This window comes from Palaemon carinicauda, unplaced genomic scaffold (assembly GCF_036898095.1).
Source record: "Palaemon carinicauda isolate YSFRI2023 unplaced genomic scaffold, ASM3689809v2 scaffold23, whole genome shotgun sequence".
Taxonomy (NCBI): Eukaryota; Metazoa; Arthropoda; class Malacostraca; order Decapoda; family Palaemonidae; genus Palaemon; species Palaemon carinicauda.
In genome coordinates, this window is record NW_027169920.1 from 248,806 (window position 1) to 276,368 (window position 27,563).

General features: G+C 45.1%; 1 protein-coding gene and 1 long non-coding RNA gene across 3 annotated transcripts in view; one reads left to right on the forward strand and one right to left on the reverse strand.

Annotated features, from left to right (window-relative positions):
- LOC137636102 (uncharacterized) overlaps window positions 1-25,921 on the reverse strand; it is a 42,696-nt gene extending 16,775 nt beyond the window's left edge. For both annotated transcript variants that reach the window (XR_011042932.1, XR_011042931.1), the window contains exons 1-4: window positions 25,805-25,921; window positions 23,559-23,688; window positions 14,788-15,061; window positions 4,669-4,804 (exon numbers count right to left, since the gene is read on the reverse strand). This is a non-coding gene — a long non-coding RNA (uncharacterized lncRNA). The remainder of the gene's footprint in view (window positions 1-4,668; window positions 4,805-14,787; window positions 15,062-23,558; window positions 23,689-25,804) is intronic.
- On the forward strand, window positions 18,776-19,239 carry LOC137636099 (uncharacterized; the record flags this gene model as incomplete). The annotated part of the gene is made up of 2 exons (XM_068368517.1): window positions 18,776-18,938; window positions 19,001-19,239. Coding segments are annotated over 2 exons (402 nt in total), but the record flags the coding sequence as incomplete, so codon positions are not given.
- Window positions 25,922-27,563: the final 1,642 nt, after the last annotated feature.

The window sequence follows — 27,563 nt, forward strand, 5'->3', positions numbered from 1 at the left end:
ACTCTGGTTTGCCTCGTCTGTGGAGGAGGATCGAGATCCAGGGCCAGGTCAGTGACCCTGTGAATCCAAGCAGAGATGGTGTTTTTGGTGATCTTCCTCTTAACCATCTCCGTGCTGACACTCGGGGGAGGGCTGCTGCTCTTCTCTTGAGAGAGTACCTCAAACTCCTCACTGGTCAAAGTAACAGTTAATCTTGATCATCGGGTACGTTATGAAGACTCCCAATCCAGAAGGGCCTAAATCTGGGAGTAGCGTAGCCGATAAACTCAGGGACGAAGCCAAACATTACCTCCCCCCATCCCCTTGAATGGGAGACGGCGTATGAAAGACAGTGAAATTCACTAACTCTCTTGGCCGAGGCCAATATAAATAAGAAAACTCTCTTCAGAGTCAAGTGGGTATCTGATGCCTGGCGTAATGGTTTGTAGGGGGCACCCTTCAGGGACCGAAAGACAAGAAACACGTTCCATCTATGTGGTATAACTTCCGACTGAGGGCAGATCAGCTCGAACCTCTGTATGAGGAGAGAAAATTCCAACAAAGAGGAAATGTTGACTACTTTCAGCCTTACTGAGAAGTAGCCTTTCACCGCCGAGACCGAGAGGAGTTTTTCTTCCCGAAGGTAAACGAGGAACTCCACTATTGCTGGAATAGTGGCATCAAGGGGAGAGATACCCCTTTCCATGGTACCAACCACAGAAGAAAGTCCACTTGGTCTGGTAGACTGAAGCGGAAGACCTTCGAAGGTATCCAGACATCCTTTTCACGACCTGTTGCAAAAAGCCTCTCTGAGGAAGGAGAGGCTGGATAATCTACAGGCGTGAAGTTGAGGGAACTCTCTCGGAACCTTCGTCAGGATATGAAGAAGGTCCAGGAACCATTTGGCGTGATGATATAGCGGAGCTATGAGGGTCATTGACAGGTTCTTAGATGATCTGGTCTTGTTGAGAACCCTTCTCATCAGATAGAACAGGGGAAAGGTGTAAACGTCGATGTTGTCTCACCGTTGCTGGAATGCATTTTTCCAGAAAGCCTGAGGAACCAGAACTGGGGAGCAGTAGGGAGGGAGCCTATTGTTCAGGGATGTCGCGAACAGATCCACAGTTGGAGAACCTCACAAAGTCAGGACTGTTGGCTACTAGATGATTCAAAGACCACTCTGAGCCCATCATCCGAGTCACTCTGCTTAGATTGTCTGCAAGCACATTCCTCCAGCCTGGAATGAAGCAGGCTGATAGGAACAATGAGTTGTCTTCTGCCCATCTTAGCATCTCCACTGCTAGATGGCAAAGGTGCTGCCTAAAGGCACTGCCTTGCTTGTTCACCTAAGCCACGACAGTCATGTCAGTCATCAACACCACAGAATGACCCACCAGTAATTGATGGAACTTCTGTATGCCTAGAAAGGTTGCCCTCATATCTACGAGATTTATATGCTGGTACCTTTTTGGACTCTAACCAGAGCCTGGAGGCCATGTGGTGTAGTATGTGGGACACCACCTCCTTTTGACGCATCTGAAAAGAGCATCAACTCTGGGGGAAGAACGAGAAGCTCGACCCCTTGGCGGAGATTCTCGTCTGCTACCCACCACCTCAAGTCTTTCAGCTGCTCGGGTACCACGGGGACCAGCATATCCAGGAAGTCCTCGTCTTAAACCCACCTGGATTTTACCTTCCACTGAAGAGATCGAATCCAGAGGCAGCTGTTCACAACTAGACCAGGGATGACAGGGGACCTAGGAGACGTAACCACCGGTAAAGCGTCTCGTTGGAGGAATGAGCTTACCACTTTCCTCAGCCTCTGGATTTTGTAGTCTGATGGGAAGACTTTCTGCAGGCTGGTGCCGATGATCATTTCCAGGTAGACCAATCTTTGAAAGGAAAGCAGGGATGACTTCTCAAGATTTACCACGATCTCCAGATCTTGGCAAAAGACAAGGAGTCTATCTCGGTGTTGAACAGTTGCTATCAAGTCTGCTAGTATCAGCTAGTCGTCCAGGTATCTTAGGAGGCAGATGCCAATCCTGTGGGCCCAGGTTAACATGAAGACCTGAGGGGCTGTTGAAAAACCAAAGCACAGCACCTTGAACTGGTATTACCTGTTGTCGTGTAAGATCCTTAGATATTTCCATGAAGTTGGATGGACTGGGATCTGAAAGCATGCATCCTTGAGATCCAGTGTGCACGAGAAGTCTTGAAGTCTTACCACTTGTCTGACTGTCTTTATGCTGACCGGAGTTTGTAGAACAAACGTGTTCAGAGCCGAGAGGTCAATGACAGGCCCCCACCCTCCAGACGCCTTTTCCACAAGAAAGAGTCGACAGAAGAATCCTATGGACAAACCAACGACCTCCTGGAGAGCGCCCTTCTCCGACATAGTCTGGATTTTGACAGCTCCTTTACAGATCCCTTCATATTGGAGCTCAATGGAACTGGATTCTGAGTCAATAGAGGGAGAGATTGAGTGAAAGGGATGCAATACCCTGACTGAATCACAGAGATTGTCCAAGGATCCACCCCAGCAGCTGTAGTGGTTTGCAGACTACAGACAGACATAACACGCAGACTGCCTAGTGTCCGAATGCCGACCACAATCCACCTTTCCACTAAACAAAAACAATAAGGTGGAATACCCAGAGAATTGGGCAAAAGGTAAGTAAAGAAGGAACTGGGCACTGGGCACCACCCCTTGATTTTATACTGGGCAAGGGGACCCAGCTACAACCTTAGAATTTCTCATCTTTTCTAGAGTTTACCGTCCCTCTCTTGGATGTGCTAGGTAATGTATTTTAAATAAAGAAGAACCCAGTGTTTTTTTTTTTTTTTTTTTTGGTGTTTCTTAATTTCAAGTAATAACGACATGACAAAATCGGAGATAATCCTTATTTTTCCTAACGATACAAACCTTTAGCTATTTATAGGGAAGATAAGAGGGAATTAATGTTCTAGCCGGGTCCCTTGCCCAGTATAAAATCAAGGGGTGGTGCCCAGTGCCCAGTTTATCCTTGATTGTTTACCTTTTACCCAGATTTATGATTATTCCACTGTTTTACCTTTTTGTGTAGTGAACGTTGGAGTGTGGTCGGCATTCGGACACTAGGCGGTCTGCGTGCTATATCTGGCCACAGTCTGCAAACCCCTGCAACAATGATATGCTGGAGAGTGTGGACACACTGGGGAGCACTGACGGGCTGGAGAGCGCTGGCACGCAGGAGAGTGCTGCTGCGCTGGAGAGAGCTGGCGTGCTGAAGAACACCGGAGAACTGGAGAGTGCTGCTGCGCTGGAGAGAGCTGGCGTGCTGAAGAACACCGGAGAACTGGAGAGCGTTGGCGTGTAGGAGAGTGCTGGCGAGCTGGAGAGCACTGATGTTCTGGTGAGTGCTGTCGTACTGGCAAGCGCTGGCATGCTGGCGAGCTGGCAAACGCTGATGCGCTGGAGAAAGTGGACCCACTGAGGAGTACTGACACGTTGGAAAGTGCTGACGCGCTGGAGAGTCCTGGCGTGCAAGACAGTGCTGGCGAGCTGGAAAGCGTTGACGTGCAGGACAGTGCTGGCGAGCTGGAAAGCGTTGACTTGCAGGACAGTTCTGGCGAGCTGGAAAGCGTTGACTTGCAGGACAGTGCTGGCGAGCTGGAGAGCACAGGCAAGCTAGAGATCGTTGACGCACAGGAGACAACTAGCAAACAACAGAGCGCTGACGTGCTGGCGAATGCTATCGTGCTGGAGAGAGCTGACTCGCTGGCACGCTGGAGAGCGCTGGTGCACGAGAGTACTGGTGCGCTGGAGAGCACCCGCGAGCAAAAGAGTGCTAGATCAAAGCTGGCAAGTGAGCAGGAGTGTGCTGCCGAGCTGGAGAAAGCAGGCGCTCAGGAGAGTATTGGCGAGTAAGAGAGCACCAATGCACAGGAGAGCGCTGCAGAACCGGAGAGTGGTAGTGCACCTAAATAACTTTCATAATTAATTAATGCTATTTCAACCGGGAATGTCGTTCTACTAACTAAATAACACATGCCTAACGAACGATAGCGCCCATGGCGCCTCTGGTAACAGGCCTAGCTATTAATCACAATAAATTACTCTAATTTCAATGTGAAACAGGAGCTAAAATATACACATTGTAAAGAATTAATACTCAACTTTCCAGAGGCGAAAGAAGCTGGAGATTGCATAATAATCCTTGAAGAATCGATCGAAAAAGTTAGATCAACAGGAAACACCACCGTGCGAATTCGCTACAGAATTAGGAATGTCCGCCATCTCGATACTCGATAGTAGTAGTATGGGAAGTAGGGTAACCTTGATAACAGCTCCCCTTCCAAAATTGCTACTCTTCCCCCTCAAAGCGAAAACGCTATTCGGGGTGAAGATCGCATGTGTCGTATCAAGATATACATTCCCTGATATTATGCGATATCCTTGAGAGAAATTTCAAGGATATTCGCGTCAGGAGTTAGAATTCCGGAGACCTAAAGGTAAATTCTCTGGGAATATCACTGTAGTACATTTATCCCTTTGGAAGCTACTATTAGGAACCTTCTTTCAGGACGACATGGCTTGAGCCCAAAAATCCCCCTTAAATAGCGTTGGTTTGTATTCCAGTTACGGAACCATTGTCATTTGTTCCAGTGCAGCATACAAACCTTCAGTTCTTCACATAGGAGACTCACCTTAAGGTGGGTTGAGAACCTCAAACCAACCGGCGGGCTACTGTCCCAGGATGACCTCATGTGCTTCATAGGAGCTCCTCAAGAGGCAGCCTGACACCTCGTTTTCCTTGTAGGATGACAGCCTGAGCAATCAGTGCTGGAAGTAGTAAAAGATGTCAATGGGAGGTGAATAGATAAGTACACAGTAGGGGTGAGCCCATTCATAATCTATACATTGCCCGACTCCAACTTGTTTGAAGAACGGGGACATGATAAATATGAAAAAATTTCCAAGTAATTTGTATTTTTCCTAACAATATGACAAATTCGAAGATAATTTGTATTTTCCCTAACCATACAAACCTTAGCTATTTACATAGGGTATTACTTTCGGCGCAGCTGAAATGGCGAGCCATTAGATTTTTAACGAGGGTTAACTACCCCCTCGCTAGTGAACTGCGTGAACTGATTCACTTCGCTTAGAGGTAGGGCTTCACGGGGGACAGGGCTGGCGGGCAATATGTGTAAATAGCTAAGGTTTGTATGGTTAGGAAAAATACAAATTACAGTATCTCCGAATTTGTCATTTGTTCCGTAACCGAAATACAAACCACGCTATTTACATAGGGTGACTTAATCCTTAGGTAGGGTGGTAAGTCCCAGCCTTACTGGCTTTGGCTTTGCTCGGGGACTCAGAATCCGAGTGCGTAGCACTCGAGATAAGGAGTCCCTGCACCTCGCAAGTTCCTTGCTCCACAAGGAACGTGCGGCCTACATAAGCTTGTGTGTGAAGGAATGAAGTGTGACTCGTCCTAGGAAGTCGACCTGAAGTCCTTTAGATGGAATTCTAGGCTAGGACGTTCCCATTACCACCTCGTCAGGGTATGGGGGATGCGACAGTATTATTTAATACTAGGAACACAAGGAAGCATGGTTTACCTGCAGTGGTTTGAGGTCAGCTATGCAGCTTTCCCCAAGAGAAGGGAGGATGAAGAAAAGAGAAAGGGCCAGGCATACTTTTTCATTCATGCAGACTAAAACTGGGTAACAATGCCCTCAACCTTCTGCTACTTGTCCATTAAGGAGCCTGAGGTTAGACCAGCTGTTGTGTAGCCACCACAGGGCCGATAGAGAACGTATCAAGCCTCCTGTGGGTCACGTCCTGCAGGTAGTGGGCTGTGAAGGTCGGTTGATGCTTCCAGACCCCAGCCTGTAGAACCTGCGTCACTGAGAAGTTTCTCTTGGATGTCAGGGACGTAGCGATGCCTCTGACATCGTGTGCTCTCGGGCGACGTGACAGAGGAGAGTCTGGATTCAGGGAATGGTGGATGACCCTGCGAATCCAAGCTGAGATGGTGTTCTTCGTGACCCTCCTCTTCGTCCTTCCGGTGCTAACAAACAATGCCTGCACCCGTGGACGAACTGCAGCTATTCTCTTAAGATAGAGCCTCAGACTCCTTACTGGGCACAATAGGAGATAGTCTGGGTCATCTGTTACAGAACGCAGACTCGAAATCTGGAAAGTGTTGAACCGAGGGTCCGGCACTCCTGGATTTTGAGTCTTTGCAACAAACTCAGGGACGAATCTGAACGTTACCTCCCCTCATCCCCTTGAAAGGGCGATGTCATACGAGAGACCATGAAGTTCGCTAACTCGTTTGGCCGAGGCCAAAGCGAGTAGGAACACCGTCTTCCAAGTCAAGTGGCGATCAGAAGCCTGGCGTAAGGGTTCGAAGGGAGGTCTCTTAACCCTTTTACCCCCAGGCTCTTTGGAAATTTCCAACCATTAACCCCCAAGGGGTTATTTTTTTCCCAGCACATTTTGCAGTATATTTTTTTTAAATTGCTCTAACAGGCTTAATTTTTGTCATAGAGAGGTCAGGTTGGTCTCATTCTCTTGGAAAAAGCCTGAATTTTTTCAAAAAGTTATCAAAAATATGAAAAAAAAATTTTATAACATTTTTTTGCAAAAACGTACCGGTACGTCCATGGGGGTAAAGGGATGGGTTTTGTGAAACGTACCAGTACGTCCTTTGGGGGTAAAAGGGTTAAGAGACCTGAGAACTCGAACCACGTTCCATGGAGGAGGTCTCACTTCCGACTGAGGGCAGGTAAATTCATAACTTCGTATGAGTAGAGAAAGTTCCAGCGAAGAAGAAATGTCCATTCCTTTGAGCCTGAAGGCAAGACTTAAGGCTGAACGATAGCCTTTCACTGCCGAGACTGAAAGGCGCATTTCCTCCCGCAAATACATGAGAAACTCCGTTATTGCTGGAATAGTGGCATCGAGTGGAGAGATACCCCTTCCACGACACCAACCACAGAAAACTCTCCACTTTGCCTGGTAGACCCCTGCGGATGACTTTCGCAGGTGTCCAGACATCCTCTCTGCAACTCGTTGCGAAAAGCCTCTCTCTGTGAGGAGATGCTGGATAGTCTCCAGGCGTGAAGCCGCAGCGAAGCTACGGCTTTGTGAAAGATGTTGGCGTGTGGTTGTTTGAGTAGCTCGTGTCGTAGAGGAAGTTCTCTCGGGAGTTCCGTCAGGAGCTGCAGAAGGTCTGGAAACCATAGATGCCATAGCGGAGCTATTAAGGTCATAGACAGGTTGACCGATATTCTGGTCTTGTTGAGCACCCTCCTCATCAGACAGAACGGGGGGAAAGGCGTACACGTCGATGTTGTCCCACCGTTGTTGGAAGGCATCTTGCCAGAGTGCCTTGGGGTCCGAGACTGGGGAGCAGTACAGCGGAAGCTTGAAATTCAAGGCTGTCGCGAACAGATCCACCGTCGGGGAACCCCACAAAGTCAGGACTTTGTTGGCTACTAGACGATCCAAAGACCACTCGGTACTCACTATCTGTGATGCCCTGCTCAGACTGTCGGCGAGCACATTCCTCTTGCCTGGAATGAAGCGAGCTGATAGTAGAATCGAGTGGACTTCGGTCCATCTCAGTATCTCTACTGCAAGATGGGATAGCTGCTCTGAAAAGGTACCTCCCTGCTTGTTGATGTAAGCCACTACCGTGGTGTTGTCACTCATCACCACCACGGAGTGACCCGCCAGGTACTGTTGGAACTGCTGAAGTGCCAGGTATACGGCCTTCATTTCTAGCAGATTTATGTGGAGGCACTTTTCTGATTCTGACCACAGGCCTGAGGTCCTGTGGTTCAGCACATGGGACCCCCACCCTTTCTTTGAGGCGTCTGAAAACAGCATCAAATCTGGGGGGAGGACGAAAAGATCCACTCCCTTTCGTAGGTTCTCGTCTGTCACCCACCACTGAAGGTCCATCCGTTCCGCAGGACCCATAGGGACCAAGACGTCTGGAGAATCATGTCCTTGATTCCACCGGGACTCGAGTCGCCATTGCAGGGATCTCATCCTGAGGCGACCGTTTGGAACTAGACGAGCCAGGGAAGAAAGGTGACCGAGGAGACATAACCACAACTGGGCTGGGAGTTCTTCCCGTCTGAGGAAAAGGTCTACGACTCTCCTTAGCCTTGCTACCTGTCGTCTGATGGAAAGCCTTTGTGGAGATTGGTGTTCAAGATCATGCCTAGATATACCAGTCGTTGAGATGGAGGCAGAGAAGACTTCTCGAGATTTACCATGATCTCTAGATCTTGGCAAAGTCTCAGAAGCTTGTCCCGGTGTCGAAGAAGGGTCGACTCCGAGTTTGCCAGGATCAGCCAGTCGTCCAGATAGCGGAGGAGACGGATGCCGATCCTGTGTGCACACGAAGAGATCAGGGTGAACACTCTGGTAAATACCTGAGGTGCTGTGGAGAGACCGAAACACAGCACCTTGAACTGGTAGGTCTTGTTGTCTAAACTGAATCTCAAGTGTTTCCTGGAAGACGGATGGACTGGGATCTGAAAGTACGCGTCCTTCAAATCCAGAGTGCACATGAAGTCTTGCGGTCTCACTGCAAGTCTGACCGTGTCCGCTGTCTCCATGCTGAAGGGAGTTTGTTTGACAAACCTGTACAGAGCTGAGAGGTCGATGACAGGTCTCCAGCCTCCAGACGCCTTCTTTACAAGAAAGAGTCGACTGAAGAAGCCTGGGGAACCATCGACGATCTCTTGGAGAGCATCCTTCTTTAGCATGGTCTCGACTTCTGCCCGTAGGGCTAGCCCCTTTGCCGATCCCATGGCATAGGAGCTCAACGACACTGGATTCGCTGTCAGGGGAGGGAGAGATGTGAATGGGACGCGATATCCCTGACTGATTACGGAAATCGTCCAGGAATCGGCCCCGAGTTGCTGCCACCTGAATGCGCAACTTTGTAGGCATCCCCCACTGGTGGACATGCAGGGAGATTGCCAATCCTAGCGTTTGCGGCCTCGGCCACTGCCTCTAGGATTTTTGCCACCCCTGGCTTTTTGCCCTTCATGTCTTTGACAGGAAAGGGCTGCTGTTTGGACACCGTTGTCTTTGCGGCCACTGCCAATTTCGTCGTCTTGGACAGGTGAGGTTGTTGAGGTGCTGGAGGTTTGTAGGGCTTCGTTGTGAAAGCCCTTTGGAGGAGAGAGTCCTGATTGGATTTCCTCCACCTCTCAGCTTCCTGTTCCACATCTTTGGGCTCAAACAGACTTTTTCCCATAAGGGAAGAGTGTCTGAGCTTGCCGACTTCGAAGGCCAGGACCCTCGAAAGGAACCTTTCTGCCACCGCATCACGTCCTTTCAAGATCGAATTGGCCCACAAGTTCGAGGCTTGGTGGGTCAGAACTCAATGGTGCGGGTGCCCGAAAGGAGGAAGGTCTACAGTACCTTCCTGGTGCTTTCTTTGGACAGATCTTCGGATCGCAACAGGATGCCAAGAGACCCCAACCAGACGTCAAGCCATGAAGTAGCCTGCATGGCGCACTTCCGGACCTTCTCCTGGCTTAGGATCTCTGTCGCCGAGAAAATCACTTGCCGGCTAGATAGTCTCTCGAGAGGGACTCCCTTGGTAAGCTCTTCCCCAGAGTGCAACGGAAGAGCTAAGCCAGACTCCTCCATGATCTCAAAATACTTCCTCTGTGGAGGTGGGAGGAGCTTGTTGCCAGTAGTGGAACGGCTGGAGGAGGCAAGCTCGGAGAGCGGGCCATCAAACTTATCCCTGGGCACTCTTCACCCCTTGGAACCAGGGCAAAACCGCACTGGCCTTAGCGGGTTTCTGAGTGCCAAAGACTCGGTCCAGGACCGTGTCCTTGCCCTCACGAGGAGGAACCTCAGGGTCCTTGAACCCGTTGAGATGCCTCATCAGAGTCCAGACCTGCCGGAAGGCATGCTCTGACTCTTACTGCTCTCCCCCTGGAGAACTGGCAGCAAAGTCTCCCGTCCCCAAAGGCTCTACTTGGGGGGACTCTTAGAGTCCTTCGGTTCCCTCCTAGGAGGAATACAGGACTCCAACAATGAAGTCTGAGGGCTCTTCTCGCCCCAACACGGGACGATTCTCCTGCTCGAGGTGGGGTTTCTCCCATTGGTGCAGTGGGAGAAGGCCTCACCTCGGTAGAGGGAGCGCGCTGGGAAAAACCCAGGGATCGCACGCGAGACACTGTTGAAAACACTCTCGCGCTCGCGGGCAAGACTTCACAGGGTGATCAGGAATCAGATTGACGTGCAGGAACAGAATGAAGAGCCCGTGAGAATGTCGGCGGCGCGCGCGGCTGTCAGCGCGTGCGTGTACGAGATTGTTGGAGCTCGAAGATCGTCGGCGCTTGTGCGCGAGAGAAGATCGCCAGCGCTTAAAGATCGACGGCGCTAAAAGATCGTCGGCGCTTGTGGGCGCAAGAAGATCGCCGCCTTTGCGCACGTAAGAGGATCGTTGGCGCTTGCGCGCGTAAGAAGATCGTCGGCGCGGGGAACCATCGGAGCCTGAGTGCGGACGATCGTCGGAGCTTACGTGCGTAGGAAGATCGTCAGCGCTGGCGCGCCAAAGAAGATCATCAGTGCTAGCGCGCATAAGATCGTCGGCGCTTGCGCGCGTAAGAAGATCGTCAGCGCATGCGCGAAAGAAGATTGCCGGCGATTGCGCGCATTCGAAGATCGTCGGGGAGCACGAGCGCGCAAGGATGAACGGACCGCTGACAGGACGATCAGGAACTAGGACGATTAACACTGGAAGTTCTGGTGAGCGCCTGTGTGCTAACTCAGGAATAGTCCCTGGAACAGGATTCCTCTGTATGGAAGTCTCAGGAACAGCAGGAACAGTCGGCGAGCACTTGCGCGCAATTGCACGCGGACGCGCAGGGGATACCTGGCGCTTAAGGGACTTACTCACAGTGAGAAAGCTCCTTTTGCCCCGAAGGGACCGGTGCCCGTTGGATAACGGGGTGCGTGGGCGCCCACAGCATCAGCAGCCAGGAACGGAGACGGCAGGTCAGCAGGTCTAGGAGATGGCGAACGCGGAGAGGTCCCGAACAGCAGGCTGGTCTAAACAGGAACAATCCTCCGAAAAGGAGTCTCTATGAGTGGCCTCTCTAGCGAACGAGAGAGGTGAACACTTCGTAGAAGAGACTTGAAGACACTGGTGATGGCGCCCCTTAGGGCCGTTGGATCAGCAAGCAGACCTATAAGATGCAATCCTCCGAAGAGGAGTCCTTAAGAGTGGCCTCCCTCGTGAACGAGAGAGATCACCAGACTGAACCTGCAGCTGCTCTGCCCCTAGAGCATAGCTGCAGGTGCACCCAGCCTTGCAACAGCTCAGCTCCTTGAGCATGGTTACAAGTGCGGTCGCTCAGCACCAAGAACATAACCGCCAGAGGACCAGGAAAACCCATCCAGGAATATTAAGGTATGAGAAGTTCCCCCTCTGCAGAGGGAGGTTCTCACACCTGGGAAGGGAACCTCCCTCGGAAGGGAAGTTACCTACCCCTGGAGGCGAACCTCCTTAGCTGAAGAGCTGACAGTTGTCACGGGAGGACTTTTAAGAGAAGGGATAACGCCCACGACGATGTCCTAGAGAGACGGCAGCGACAGCAGACTCCCCAGGCACAAATAGGACAGCTCTGCTTCGTTGGCACACTTTAGTCAAACGAAGAAAAATTGCATCGTTAACTGGGAAAATAAAGTTAAATAATCATTTAACAGAAATTCCCCTGGGAGGAACTCCGAAGAGTAACCCCGAGGGAAAACCAAAACATCAGAAATAAAAATTAGCCCTTTTACCCCCAAAGGACGTACTGGTACGTTTCACAAAACTCATCCCTTTACCCCCATGGACGTACTGGTACGTCCTTGCAAAAAACTGCTATTTACATTTCTTTTTGCATATTTTTGATAACTTTATGAGAAACTTCAGGCATTTTCCAAAAGAATGAGACCAACCTGACCTCTCTATGATGAAAATTAAGGCTGTTGGAGCAATTTAAAAAATATATATAGCAAAATGTGCTTGAAAAAAAAAAAAAACCCTGGGGGTTGAGGGTTGGAAAGTTCCAAATAGCCAGGAGGTAAAAGGGTTAAAAATACAGGACCTCCCGCTGTCACAGCAGAAAACGGAAAACATGAGATTAATGGGAAGAAGAGATGGAATCCCACCTTCAGTCACGCAGAAAATCCTCTGTTGGGGATGCGGGAGGCAGGATCTTACTCATACGCAGATACCGCAGCGGCTTCTTGGGTCAAGAGATCTGAGAGTTCACTTAGTCCAAGGACAAATGATCAATTTCTGACCACGGCAACTACAGTAAAGTCCTTGATTCTTGAGAGGCGCCAAAATGCTGATCAATAACCATAAGTCCCAATGTCACAGGATCCATGGGAGTCTCCAAATTCTTTGCATTCATTTGAATAACGAACATTCATTCTTAAGGTTCTCTACCTCTGCGGGTATGAGATTGGGTGTCCTTGAAGTGTCAAAAAACCTGACACTTCTCCCTCAAACATGGGGTCATCTCGACAATCCCTACCAGAAACGTTGTTTTCCTCGCAGATATGACCCAGCCAGGACTGCAAATAGAACTGGATTGTGCCTTGAAGAGGTCAAAGGGGTATTCTCTCAAGCACAATCACCCTCCCCTTTAGAAAAAGAAAAGCAGCTGGCACTCATGCTCCTCAGAGACTGATGAGGTACCGTGTACTTTAGTCTCTGTGATGCGTGCCAGCAAGCGTAGTGCAGAAAACAATCACCAAGAGGTGAAGGACATCTCGGTGCTTGTAAGAACACTGTGAGGATTCCTGGGTGGTCGGCGGTTTCTGCTCCCAGTCAAACAAACAAAGGAACTTCCCGCTGTATGGCAACATAGCACAGGGAAGCACATACGCCAAGTGATCATGCTTCCTACCATGCGAGAAGGAGTGACTTCACTGAACTGAAAGTAACAGAGAATGATAATGAGGTGATCAAGGTTTGTAATACTGATTACGCTTATGCGAGGAAATGCTTCGATGTATCTACAAGTGAAGACACATCGCTGACTCCTCTCTCTAGCAGTTCTTCATCATGAGCTATCTTCACTCCCTTCAATACCTTAGTATCTCTAGGGAGAGAGAGACAGAGGCATTCCTCGTACATCAAAAAGGAGAAGGAAAAGCGTGGAGGCCTTCATCTTGACTGGCAGTGCGCATGCTCGATACCGTGGTGTTGAAACACCTTCCGGGTGTTGGTCGCATTTTGATACAGCACCGTAAGTATCTTGCAGACACGGAACTTCGCGAAACTCTTTGCGATCGCTTGAGAATCTAGGTTAAGGGGGTAGAGGGGCAGTGCTTGTGCTCGGTCCTGTATAAAACTGAGCACCAGTACCAGGAGAGCATACTATTGTACCGTAGTGTCGAAACACTTTCCGTGGTTAGGTCAGTTCTTGGTACATCGCCGTCTCTTCTCTCTCACATACGAGGAGAGAGATCGGCGGGAGTGTAACAAAGACTCCTGTCGATTGCTCTTCCTGGAGATCTTCTATATTAAGAAGATCCTAAACTCACAAACATTCGATGATACAAACACAAATCTAACTGAAATCATATATCTCAGAAATTGTAACAAAAGTTTGTATATTGTGATAAGATAAAGACAGACTAAAACAAAACAGCTTTTTGGAACCTGTAAAGTTTGTATTTCTTTTTCTTCTTCTTAGAAACAGCAGAGTCGGAAGAATCTGACAGAGATGAGGACAAACATAAACTGGAAGAGGAGGAAGGGAGAGTGGATTTCACCCACTTGCTAGCCTTGTTCGCGATTATTATTATAATCATTATCATTACTTGCAAAGCTACAACCCTAGTTGAAAAAGCAGGATACGAAAAGACCAAAACCTCCAACAGGGAAAAGTAACCCAGTGAGGAAAGGAAATAAATAAACTATAAATGAGAAGTAATGAACAATTAAAACAAAATATTCTAGAAATAATAATGACATTAAAATATATGTCATACATAAACTATAAAAACTGCAAAAAAAAAAAAAAGAAAAAAAAATAAGAGGAAGAGAAATAAGATATAGTGTGGCCAGGTGTACCCTCAAGCAAGGAGGCCTTAATGACCAACAAAAGTGCTCCCACGGAGGGAGAGGCCACAGGGGCCTCTTCAAAACCAGCTGAAACCAGAGCAGCAGGTACCCTGTCCTTCAACACCTCTATAGGTGTTGCGTGAGTAGGGGTGGTCCCCAAAGACGCAGCCTCAGAATTTTCTCCTGTCAAAGGAATGCCGTTGATGCTCAAGGAAGATCAACTTATTTGGGCTCTGGTCATGGTCATACAGCAACAGGAGAGGAGTCCTTTACGTCCTTGTAAAAAAAGGACAAAGATGAGGATAGAAATAACCACATATCATTGCATTCATTCATTTACAGTATCATGAAATGAGAAAAAGAAAGAATAGCCATATATTTGAGAGGTAGCAACGGTACGTCCGTACTGCTTGCGGCCAAAGTCTAAAGTGCTATTCCTTGACTGTCCGTAGTTATGACGACCTCATTAAATTTCAAGGGTCGTTCTAACATTACCGAGGTCACACCTATTAAGAGAATGATGGTTTGTATCATGTGCAGGAATAGAGATTTCCTACATAGGCTAACTAACACAATACCATTCAAGGTATCAGACCTAAAGGAAGTTACAAATTTACATTCACCTTTAAAAAACTTGACCAAGAAATTAATCCTTTACATAATGAATCACAAGTGTACTGTTCATAAGTATTCAAAGAAGTTTTACCTTTGCTAATGTAGAGTACAATATTTAATCAGTGGGGGAAAATCAGGATCTACTGGCGATCCTGCGTCTTTCCTTACACATCTCCCCGCCTGTGGAGTTGAGCGAGGAAATGAAGGAGCCTGGGAAGCATGAGAAAATCATCCTTCGAAATCCATCCCATAACAGCTGTTGATGAATAATCAACATAATGAAAGATATCTTCTTCTATACATCCTGATTTCAAAGCCATGTCCTTCCCCAGCCATTCTCCGCATACTTCAATGTTCATAGAGATCTGAAATATGAATAAAATTAGACACAAGCAATTCAGTTATGACTAATCATAATGTTGTTGTAATCAAAAGCAGCTTGCATCTATACTAAGTATTGCTCTAAGGCAAATACCTGAATCTAATCAAAGACTACTATACTGAAAGTAATTATTCATTATGACTGAAAATGACAAATTCGTAGATTAATTTGTATTTTTCCCTATTATAAACCTGGAGTTATTTATAAATGGATATTCTTTTGGCAAAGCTGGAAGGTAGCCAATTAGACTTTCTTGGTGTGAGGTGGCAACCCTACCCAGAGACTGGGTAGGGGGTGGCTAGGGGGGCAGCCGGGGGTACCAGCCACCTGTATATATACTCACGGAGTGGTGAACGAAAAATCTCAATTTTGAGTTACCATTAATCAATCAGGTGTTTTACAATATCTCGCTACTGTATATACTTAAGAGACAAATATGTAATCAATAAATCAAATTAAAATGGAACTACAGTATAACGTCTCATCAATAAAATAAAAAATACAGTAGTTCAAAATACATCAAATGATACAGTAATTGATTATAAAACAATCTACCGTAACTGATCTAGGAACACTTGGCCCCATGGCCCATGTCTTACTTATTCACGTCCATCACGAACACCCAAAATGATGAAGTACAGAATATATTATTGCTTGTGATGAATGACAGCGAGGGCAGTATTGAACGACGCACCGGAAGATAGGGTACATGCTGGTCACCTGGTGGCAAAGGACCCTGACGACGATCCCACGTATGCAAGGAAACATCTCGGTTCTCGTAAGAGCTCCGAGCGGTCCTGGGTGGTCATTGTTAAGTTCCCGGAGCGTGGACTGGTCACGCAGGGGAAGAAAAGGTGACGGGCATCCTCGTTCAATACTTTGAGGGTGCTCGGGAGTGTTTATGGTAACCAGACAATCAAGAGAAGAATAATCATACTGCAATTATATGACCTTTCATGCAGTGGAAAATCATTGGTTCCAAAGCGAACAGCGTCCTTTGTTCCGACTGGCAATGTAAGACCAAGCATTGACAGCATGAATATACGCTCTTGTATCATATACTGTGACACTTTTAACTATATGTATTGGTTCTTGTTTCTGCCTCTCGTGCAAGAGAAGCGAGATTGTTTGAGTATCCAGAACAAGGGAAATGAGCTAAGCCCTTGATCCCAACTGACTGTGCATATGCTAGGTACGGTAAAGAGCGTAAACCCTAGTACCGTGTACTGATACATCTTCCCTTCTCTCACATGTACGCAGAGAGAGAGATCGGTCTGAATCTCATGTGACTCCTGTCGATTGGTCTTCCTCGACTTCATTAGTGATGACTTCTTCTTAGAAGTATCAGCATCTGAAGAATCTAATGAAGACAAGGCATAGGAGGAAGAAGAATTAGATGAGGAAAAGCGCAAAGGCTTCTTCTCGACACCCTTCTCCTGAGTCGAGGTTTTGGAAACCAATAACGAAGCTCTCGCAGAGGAAAAGGCCACAGCAGGTACCATGCCCTTCAGCGCTTCCAAAGATGGAGCAGAAGTTAGGAAGAAACCGCAAGAGCAGCCTCAGAGGTCATGAGTAGCAAAACCTCTCACCGACCAAGGAACACCAACTTCTCTAGGTTTAGGTTTTTGACGTAGAAGCACTCGTAGCAAGGGGCTAACTGCAAACAGTTATACTCCTTGTAAAATGTACAAGGTTATCATATCAATGGCAGCATTGCACATCAACATGCTACACATCTATAACTTTACCCAGAAACCGTTGCATATTCCTGTAATTTTCATTTAACTTATTTGGGTTTACCTGATATCAACAATATACTGTACCTACAAAGTTATCCATTAATTCTAAGAAGGGAAAGTCAAAATTTTGAGAGGCAATAATAGTATGTCTACTGCTCACGTCCGAAGCCAAAAGTGCTTGCCTTGCTAACTGAAAGGCGGAGGCTACTCAGCCACCTGCGGGTATTTATAACCACCTTCTGAAATAATAACGGCCATTTCAGCCGATGGTTTATATTTGTATAAGAAAAAAAGCTATACAAGCACCAGGACACAACTGTGACATGTACATAGTGTAAGAACAATATCGATATTATCTTTAAATAGTAAAAATAATACGCTATTCTTCCATTGATGCAACTTGCGCGGTGTTTTGTTCATAAAATTTCACAGCTGTATTACATTACAATTTAACTATATAGACAGTCCTCAACTTAAAAACATTTGGAAATTCAAGCACAAATACAACTGAAATCATAAATATCAGATGTTGTAACAAAAGCTTATAATGTAATAAAACAATATCATATAATTCATTGCAGTACGCAAAATGACATTTGCAATTGTTGATTTTTGCAGATGAAAATTGTAGGCATGAGAGTTAGGTGAAACCTACACTATAGTCCATTTCTTTTATCGAGGCAGATTTGCACAAACTCGCAGGGGTGCCCTTCTAGCTCAGAAAATTTTCCTGATCGGTGATTGGTTAGAATTATCTCGTCCAACCAATCAGCGATCAGGAAACTTTTCCGAGCTAAAAGGGCACCGCTGCGAGTCGGTGCAAATCTGCATCGCTAAAAGAAATTGACTATAGGACAAAATTTAGCAAACTTGACTTACAAACAGCTACTTGGAACCTATTTTGTATGTTGGAGACTTTTTGTACATCAGAAATTAACTATACGTGAAAATTTCATTGTCTACATAACAGCAAAATTAATACTTTATCAACCAGGTTAAAAACCAAAATACCAAAATAATCCTGTCTGCCATTGGCGTCCCTCTCAAGCTGTAAGTTCGGTTCGGACCTATGCCTCTTAGCCAAAATTATGCCTGCGAGGATTCTACTAATCAAGCTATCAAGATAGCTGTTAGATAAGGTTAAGCATCATAACCAACAAACTCCACCTGGCATCCCAGACTGCCAGATACGCACCACCACCTCTGTCAACGCCGTCACGGAGGAGCCCGACGAAGTAGGGGTCAACGCGATCCACAGCGGTAAACTCCAATACTCCTGGCCACGGCTCCCGCACATGGACAACAGCAGCATCGCCAGCAGCGCTGTAGTGGTTTGCGGACTGTGGCCAGAGGTAGCACCAAAACTGCCTAATGTCCGAATGCCAACCACACTCTAACGTTCACTACACAAAAAGGTAAAACGCTGGAATACCCAAAAATCTAAGTAACAGGTCAAGAGAACGGAGCACTGGCCACCACCCCTTGACTTTATATTGGACAAGGGGACACAGCTAATAAGGTAACTGCATATTATTATTCGGAGGTAAGCCGATTTCAGGTTATGTAAGTACTAAATATTTATTGAGGAAACGAAAAAAATAATGATACTAAGAAAAAAAGAAAAAAAACTTATTAGTTTCTAAGAAAAAGCAGGAGCAACAGCAAGCACCCCTGAGTCTGGGGGAAAGGGGCGCGAAAGTGTGTCCAACCGTGCGCCCATCCAAAAAAACTAGGTGGGCAACCATGCCTACAAGCAACCGTGGAGCAGGCGAGGCCCGATCACACGGGCTTCTACATCCTCGACGTAAACTCAGGAAAAAGATTCTTAATGGATACCGGCGCTACAGTGTCAACGTTCCCACCTTCAAAGAATGACCTAGGCCTCCAATCAGACGAAAGGGCCGCTCTGGTTGCCACGAACGGCAGCCCCATCCCCTGTTACGGGACAAGGACACTGAGGATATCCATCATGGGCCCGGAATTATAGCTGGCCTTTCCTGATCGCAGACGTCAAGGTGCCCCTCCTGGGAGCCGACTTCCTCGCTCACCACGGACTGCTGGTAGACGTGCGTCGCAAACAACTAGTCGAGCAGGAGACCTACCAGTCCCACCACCTCTCCAGCGGGCCCAGCCTTACCAGGGTGTGCTCAGTCACGCCCATGAATATGGCTGCCTGCCGCAAGAATTCCCGGAGGTCTTCAAACCCGAGCTCCACCAACTGAAAGGGTTCCCTGCCAAGCATGGGATATTCCACCATATCTCAACGACAGGCCCGCCAACCCACTGCAGGCTCAGAACCCTCCCTCCGCAGAAGCTACAGGACGCCAAACTAGCCTTCAAGACGGAGACCATGGGAATATGCAAAAAGGGGTTCAGCCTGTGGGCCTCTCCGCTGCACAAGGAGGCCCTGCGGCAATTATAGACGCCTAAATCTGGCCACGACACCTGACCACTACCCGTTGCCAAACATGTAGGATCTAACGGGGGCCCTCCACGGAGCCACTATTTTCTCCAAGATAGATCTCTTAAAAGTCTTATTTTCAGGTCCCCATTCAGCCCGATGACATCCCAAAGACGGCCATCATCAACTCCTTCGGGTCCTACGTCTTTTCCTACTCGACGTTCAGCCTGAGAAACGATGGACAGCATCTTGGGGGACCTTCCCTTCTGCGCCGTCTACGTCCACGACATACTCATGTTCTCCAAGATGCGGGAGGAACACTTGGCCTCGTGGTACGCTTCGACAAATGCACGTTCGGGGCTGAGAAGGTGAAGTTCCTGGGACGCGAACTATCAAAAAAGGGGCATGCATCCTGTGACGTCGAAGGTGGAGTCCATAAACCAATTCCCACTATGACCTCCATGAAGTCTCTTCAAGAATTCATCGGTATGGCAAACTACTACCAGAGGTTCCTACCCAACGTCGCCGGGGTGATGAACCCTCTTCTCAACGTCCTGAAGGGGAAAACGGAAAAAGCTACAGTAGGGTCCCCCTCAACAAGAAGCCTTCAAGCAAACAAAGACTGCCCTCTGCAAGGCCACAACCATGGCCTATCAGGACCACAGGGTCCCTCTGAGGTTAACTACGGACGCCATTAACATTGCATGCGGCGTCGTCCTGGAGCAGGTGATCAGCAACGTGCCTCAACCACTCACCTTCTTCAGCAGGACGTTAAAACCATTCGAGACTCGCTACAGCACTTTCAACAGCAAGCTTCTGGCAGTGTACCTCGCCGTAAGGGACTTCAAATACCTGCAGGAGGGAGCTTCATTCATCATCCAGACGGACCACCAGCCTCTGGTCCACGCCTTCACCAAGCCCAGGGACGCATGGTTTGCCCGACAGCAACGACACCTGGCTGCCATCTCCAGGCTCAGCTGTATTATTAGCTACGTCCCGGTGGGAAAAAACCCTGTGGCTGATATTCTGTCAAGAATCAGCATCAATTCCATCCACATCGTGGTGGACTACGAGGAAATCAGCCAGGGAACAAACAGAAGACTCCACCACAGCAGACGTGAGGTCCTCTTCGACCTCCCTTCAGTGGTAGGACGTCAAGTTACATCCCAACGGCCCCACTCTGCTCTGCGATACCAGCACAGGCCGCCCTTGACCTTTCATCCCACCGACGAGATGAAGGCTGGTATTCAACATCATCATGTGAGTGGGCAGGTGCATGTACGGCGTGTCAAACCAGCAAGGTCAGGAGTTGGCAGTTTCCCTCTACCTAAGCGATGGTTTGGACACATCCACGTCGACATTGTGGGGCCCTTACCACCCTCGGGCGACGCCAAGTACCTCCTCACAATCAATGACGATTCAACGAGGTGGCCGTTTCAGGGTCCCAGACGACATGACACCGACAGGGGACCCACTTTCATCTTGGACCTGTGGGTATCCCTCGCCTGCCTGATGGGGACCAACCTGCACAGCAAGACTGCCTACAACCCTGCAGCATGGTCGAAAGAAGCCATCGGTTCTTGAAAGCGGCTTTAATAGCCCAATAAACAGACAAGCATTGGGTCAAGCAACTTCCCTGGGTCCTCCTCAGTCTTCGAACGGCTCTGAAAGCAAACGGCGAAGCCTCTTCGGCAGAGAAAGTCAATGAGGAGACGCTTGTGGAACCTGGCGAGTTTTCCCCCTCCAATCCAGACACCGAACACGTCAGCCTCGCCCAGCTTTGTGAAAGCGCAGGAAAATTCACGCCCTGCCACAAAACGTATGTAGACAGGACAAAGCAATTTAGGCCTGCCTCGCTGAACACCTGCCCCTACGTCTTTGTCAGACAGGACGGTCACTGGCCCCTGCTCTCATGTCCTTATAAAGGACCCTATCGTGTGCTGGAGAGGACGAAGAAGGCATTCAAGATCATGGTCCACTGTTAGGTTGTTTGACTTTGAAACAACCTAGTTTCATTTTTTTTAACTGCCCTCTTTTCTTTGTTGAGGCGGAAGACTTGTTTACTTTGGTCACGTTGTGAGTGACAAGAATCAGTCAGGTTTGGGAAGCCAGATTAACAGGTTCTCGTGATGCAGTCGAGAACGAGCAGCAGCAACAGTTTTTGAAGTATCACCTAGTTGATGGTGATGGTCCTGATACAGCAAGTGTGAGTCACTTGTCATCAACCCAGCTCCCGAGGACAAGATGGTGACCAAACCATGGTTACCAGTTTTGAAGAGTCATTCTTCTGAGGCAGCAAAGTGGCCGTCGCATCGACACCGTCGTGGCCGTCGCATCGACACCGTCGTGGCCGTCGCATCGACACCGTCGTGGTCGTTCCCGTACAGTGTTCAATGGACGTCCTCGAGGATCATGGGTTGTGTTTGTGGATGTTTATGGCATGTTGGAAGAGCAGTGTATGGCTCTTCAGTAATTACGGTTTTGTATCGTGTTGAGCAAGTATCATCTCTTGTTATTTAGTGTGGAGCAAGTGTATGGGCTCGTCTTTATTATTTTATTAATAATGAGAAGATTCTCTTATTAATTTGTCATTGCTGCTACTTAATGGGTCTTTTTTTGTTGATGACTATTGTTAATTGTGTTTATCATTAACTTCAAAATTTAAGATATCTGTCTGTGTAATTGTACTGTTAATCTAAATTCACGCTATGATCATTTAAGTCGCTGTGCTTCCCATTACCTGTGCTCATCGTAATTATTGTATATAATTGATTTTTGTATAATAAACTAGGTTAAGGTACTTAAGTATTATCTTTTTATACCCACCCCTTTGGTTGATAGAGGCCATCAGTTCATTCTAGTCCCAATTCTTTTAGTATTTTAAAAGAACCTGACGAACCATTAAGACGGTTCATAACATCTACAAAGCAGAAGACTGGCTGACCTTGGACAGTTTAAAGCCTGCTCGTTCAGAAAGCAATGTCGACGTGTGCAAGCAGCAAGGGCGGTGCCAACAAGTACTTCCCCAGAACAAACAAATAGAAGACGCGAGAAGCCCGACCAGACACAGTTCAAAGAAACTACAACCAGCAGTTGAACCCCCTAATGGGACTGCATCCTGCAACCATGTATCGAGGATAACGGCCCTCCAGTCCTAGTGTTCCGACGAAGGGGATGCCTGCAACCCCCGTCTCGCTACAGCGACTAATATGTATATTTTACCCATTTATTTCTTTTCATACAATCATTAAAATTATCCCCTTTTAATAATTGTTTGAGGAGGTAAGTAGTTGCAAAAACAACATGTAGGATGTTGTAGCACTCTTTTCAGCATTGTAAATACAGTATTCTCTGTAAATACCCTGTATATATTGTTTATGCATTTAGGCGTGAAATCATTTGCCCTTCATTTTTATGTGTGATTCATTATTATATGTCAAGAGTGGGGTTTTATATTAATCATAACGTCAACGTCAGAAAACGCAAATGCCCTGAATTTCTCACCTGTTCGCAGTCGGTCAGTCACCTGCCCAGCAGGGTGCTACATTGCCGTCTGCACAGGTCAATGTACTCTCCCCGTCTCAGGAATAAAGCATCACTCGCCTATGGTCTGTCTCTCGTACCTCACAACCTTCCTTGCACAGGGAACCCGTGGGCCCCATGGAAGGAAGCTCAAAACAAAGGGGCATTTTATTAAGCATTAGGCCAGTTGCTTTTAACCGTGAACCGGTTAAAAAGGTTGGCGGGAGAGAAAGACTACGTATTTACCGAGCTGAAATAGAAAGTGACGGTTAGTCATGAGCGCTAACTAGAAGCGGGTTGTTACACCCTGACAAAAAATCTTTATCGGCCGGTTTCAGCATCGCTGAAATAATATTCCATAGTAAAGAGTGGATGGTTTGTGTTTTGCACAGGAACAAAACCAGTTTCAGGAGTTAAGCTTCGAGAAGCAAACACAAGGTTGAGATTTAGTCTTAGGGTAAGCTAAGGGTACGGTGGCCTACACGGGTGTGATACACATCCCACAGGTTGGGAAGGAAGCAAGGATCAGCTCGCAGGGTCACGATGGAAACCTTAGGTTAGGAGGTGCCCTAGCGATGTTTCCATTTCAAAATAATTCCTACAATTTGAAAAATATTGGTTTTTCCCTTTAAATTTCCATCAGAAACATAAATCACCTGTAAATATTTAATAATTCTTCTTATTTATTTATTAGGAATATTGTATTGGAGCCTTTGTACAACAACGGCCAGTTCCTTCAGCAAGCATAAAAATATGGACACCCACTAAACTTCGCCCCCCCCTAACCTAACCTACGAGACGTGTGCTTACCTACTTACCTAACGGGGAGGGGGGGGGGGCTGACGGTCCCCTGCAACCCCATTACACTGCTGTATACTTAGCCTTAATCATACAGGTGGCCGCCGCTATTATACATTCACCCCAGCACAAATGATGAAACTCCTTCATCTGAAAGAAAAATACACACGATCAGTTCAAGATAAAATCTTACAGCTGAAACAAAGATGGTAAAAGAATTATAGCTTTTATTTTTTTTTTGACAAAAAATTTGTAAATTTTTGCATTCTATTTAGTAGAATAAAAGAACGATATATTGACAAAAAAACATCAAATTTTAAACTGTTACTATCTATACCTTTTTTTATAATACTGGAAATCATATAGAGAATTAACAGTACTGTACAGGCTATTTGAATTAACAGTACAGTCATTGTTAACCCTTTTACCCCCAAAGGACGTACTGGTACGTTTCACAAAAGCCATCCCTTTACCCCCATGGACGTACCGGTACGTCCTTGCAAAAAAATGCTATAAAAATTTGTTTTTCATATTTTTTGATAATTTTTTGAGAAAATTCAGGCATTTTCCAAGAGAATAAGACCAACCTGACCTCTCTATGACAAAAATTAAGGTTGTTAGAGCAATTTGAAAAAAATATACTGCAAAATGTGCTGGGAAAAAATTAACCCCCTGGGGGTTAAGGGTTGGAAATTTCCAGATACCCCGGGGGTAAAAGGGTTAACAGACGCCTTTAATTTCTGTATATTGATTTCCACATTTTTCACTTATAAATAACTCAAATTTTAATCTTTAAGTGTAAATAAATATAAATATGGCTAGAATATTATTCCATATGATTAAAAACAATAAAAATAATCAAAATACCATAAAAACAAGTAAAATAATGCCCTAATCTATCCGGCCAATCCTAAGGGTACACGTGACCATAGAGACATCCTTCAGGACAAGTTGCCTCAATATGGCCAGGGTTGTCTAGGGCCAATAGTCCTGGACCCAACCTTCTACGGGCTAGAATATTGTCCCAAATTATTTAAAAACAATAAAAACAACCAAAACAACTAACAAAACACGTAAGAACACTGCCCTAAAACACAGACAATCCTAGGGTACACATGACCGTAGAAACATACGGTACTTCTTTACCAGCAATGCTAAGCCTAAAAAAGACCATTTTTAAGCCTAATATATAATGTTGGGGGTGAATAATTTAATTATTAAGCCATTAGTATTCTAGTATATCATATGAATACCAAATTATTCCCAATTTACCTTTAATTTCATCTATATAACTCGAATCACTTATCTGAGTCTTGGCTCTTCCTTCCTTCAAATGTTTGTTTACATTTTTCTCGGGATCCAAAACCCTGAAGAAAAGTTAAAAAGGTTCCAGTTACTAAATTTATTTTTCATTTTTAAATACTTATCTATACTATATGAGAGTTTTCATACTTGTTTAAAGAGTTATATATAAATTTTAATTGTATTTTTTATTTGTTTTATGTCTCACCATGTGAAAATACAATACTAAATATGAAATAATAATACAGATGCTGGCATTATTTGGGCCAACTGACAGTGGCAATTTTCTGTATTGTATTTCCTTTCACAGTATATCATCATGAATTTATTCACAATGATATGATAAAATTATTTATTTTATTACAACTTATGCTATATTTTATAATGAATATTACTTTTTTTAATATTTTATTAAATGTATGCTATATTATATTACTCATACGTGAAAGATTTTTCATTTCTGGCTGGTATAATTTCATGGTGTTCATATGATAGAATATAAAATAAACCAAATAATCTTTATTTTGATTAAATTTGCATTATAATATGTATAAACGACCAATAAAAAATTAGAATGCAATGTACATTGGGAAACATTAATGTTGAAATGTATATACATAATCATATAAAAACATATTCGTTGTATAGGACGAGTTCTGGACGAACCAATTTTTTTTTTTCTTTTTTTTAAATTCATAAAAATTTCTTTTAAGTGAAATAACCTAAATTTGAAGTGATCACTATAAAGTACAATCATTGGGCCCCATTCTCCCCGAAGTGCAGTTTTTTTCATTACAATATAAGTTGGTGAAATGAAGCTTAAAAGAAAAAAAATACGCCTTCGATTCAAGCAATCACGGGATCAATAATAACATTTTTTTTCATAAATTAATATTGTCGCAAATAAAGCTAATCATCATTTAGTAACAAAATTAATTAATGCAAAACAAATTATACTTTTTACCTTGATACTAAATGAAGACTTAGTATTGAATACTAAATAAAGCTCCCCATTTTCAGGTTTAAAAATTATTTTTTAGAATTCACTGACAAGGAGTAGGTCCGTCCTCTTGATTTATTTGCTCTTCCTTTAAGACTTAAAGGAAGAGGAAATATGCAGAAAACCAGTTCTGTCTGGTTGGTCGAAAAACAGGCAAGGAACCACACCCCCCTTACAGTAAGAGTTAATTGGTCATTAACTAATGAGGTAATTATACGTCTGCTATTGGAATATGAGAAAAAACACGAGTTGCATACTAAATAAATAGTCTCCATAAAGGTTTTCACAAGAATAATTTCTAAAAAAACTTAAATAAAAAGCAGTGTTCCTACTCGGGCTTTTATCACGGTAATTTCCTACTTTAATTCAAACTTAATTTCAATTTATTAGTGGTATATAGTCCCTTTAGATCAAAACTAAGCCATTATTCTACCAAACACTTCTGTGTAAGTGCACGTTATGAGATGACATGAGGCTGACTTAATCTAAACTTACAAATTATCTCTATCTTGAGATACACTTCCGAATACTTAATATTTCAGTGGATTTGATGCTTACTGCCTTCAAGTATTAATTGAGAGAGAGAGAGAGAGAGAGAGAGAGAGAGAGAGAGAGAGAGAGAGAGAGAGAGAGAGAGAGAGAGAGAGAATCTGGAATTAGCTTAATTGGTGGGCGTGGCTGATACTGCTAGTTGTCAAACTAACGTAAAGTGAAACAATGGTTGTTTATTAAATCAAAATAATTGTAGCTTATATATTTGTCTCAAGGATTGTATACATTTTTTAGATTATGAATTTATGTTCTGCTTTCAGTTTGTGCTCTGGAAGATATATTAATCAAATTATAATTGTAATGAATTTCATTCCAAAGGAAAACAATAAAACGTAATTAAGTTATTATAAATCTTATTGAAAACAGAATTATTCATGAGTATTTACAGTAGAGTGTTTTTTCAGTTACCAGACGTATGGGAATTCACACACTTGATATGTCCCCAACACCTCTAGAAATTCCCAGATTTGGGGACAAATTCTCAACAAGTTGTCCCCCTGGTTAAAGAATTGCTTTATCCAATCAGAGACCTCCACCATAGTCTGCTTTCTATAGCTTTTTCATCGGCTAAAATTATAGTATTTTGCTTAGGATGTATTTGAAAATTCTTCCAATAGATTAATTGAATTATAATAGGAGCTCATAAGATATTAATATGAATATAATTTAATATTTAATTGATATACAGTATACGAGTGAAATTTATAAGTAAGTTACCCCTGAATCAGCGGGTTTTAGGAAAAAGAAAACGGTGCGACTTTTTATTTAGAGAAAACGTTATTTAAGGGTAACTATGATATATTTAACCACCATGAAAAAACCTTATTTTTCTTTTTGTTATAAAGTTATCTTAGCAAATTTTTGAGTTAATGCCCTTAGGAATATTATCTTCCATAACTTATATAGTTGTATGGTACAAAATTAGTTAGATTAACTTAAGAATAGTTAAACTATCACCACAAACTAAAAGTAGATAGGGTGTATGTATAATAGCGGCCACCTGTATGTAGGATGATGGCTAAGAATACAGCAGTATAAGGGGGATTACAGGGGGGGGGATCACCCCTATTAGGCAATTAAGGACATGACATGTAGGTTAGGTTAGGGGGTAGGAAGTTTAGGTTAGCTGGTATCCATTCTTATACACATGGGAGGAACTGGCCGCTAATGT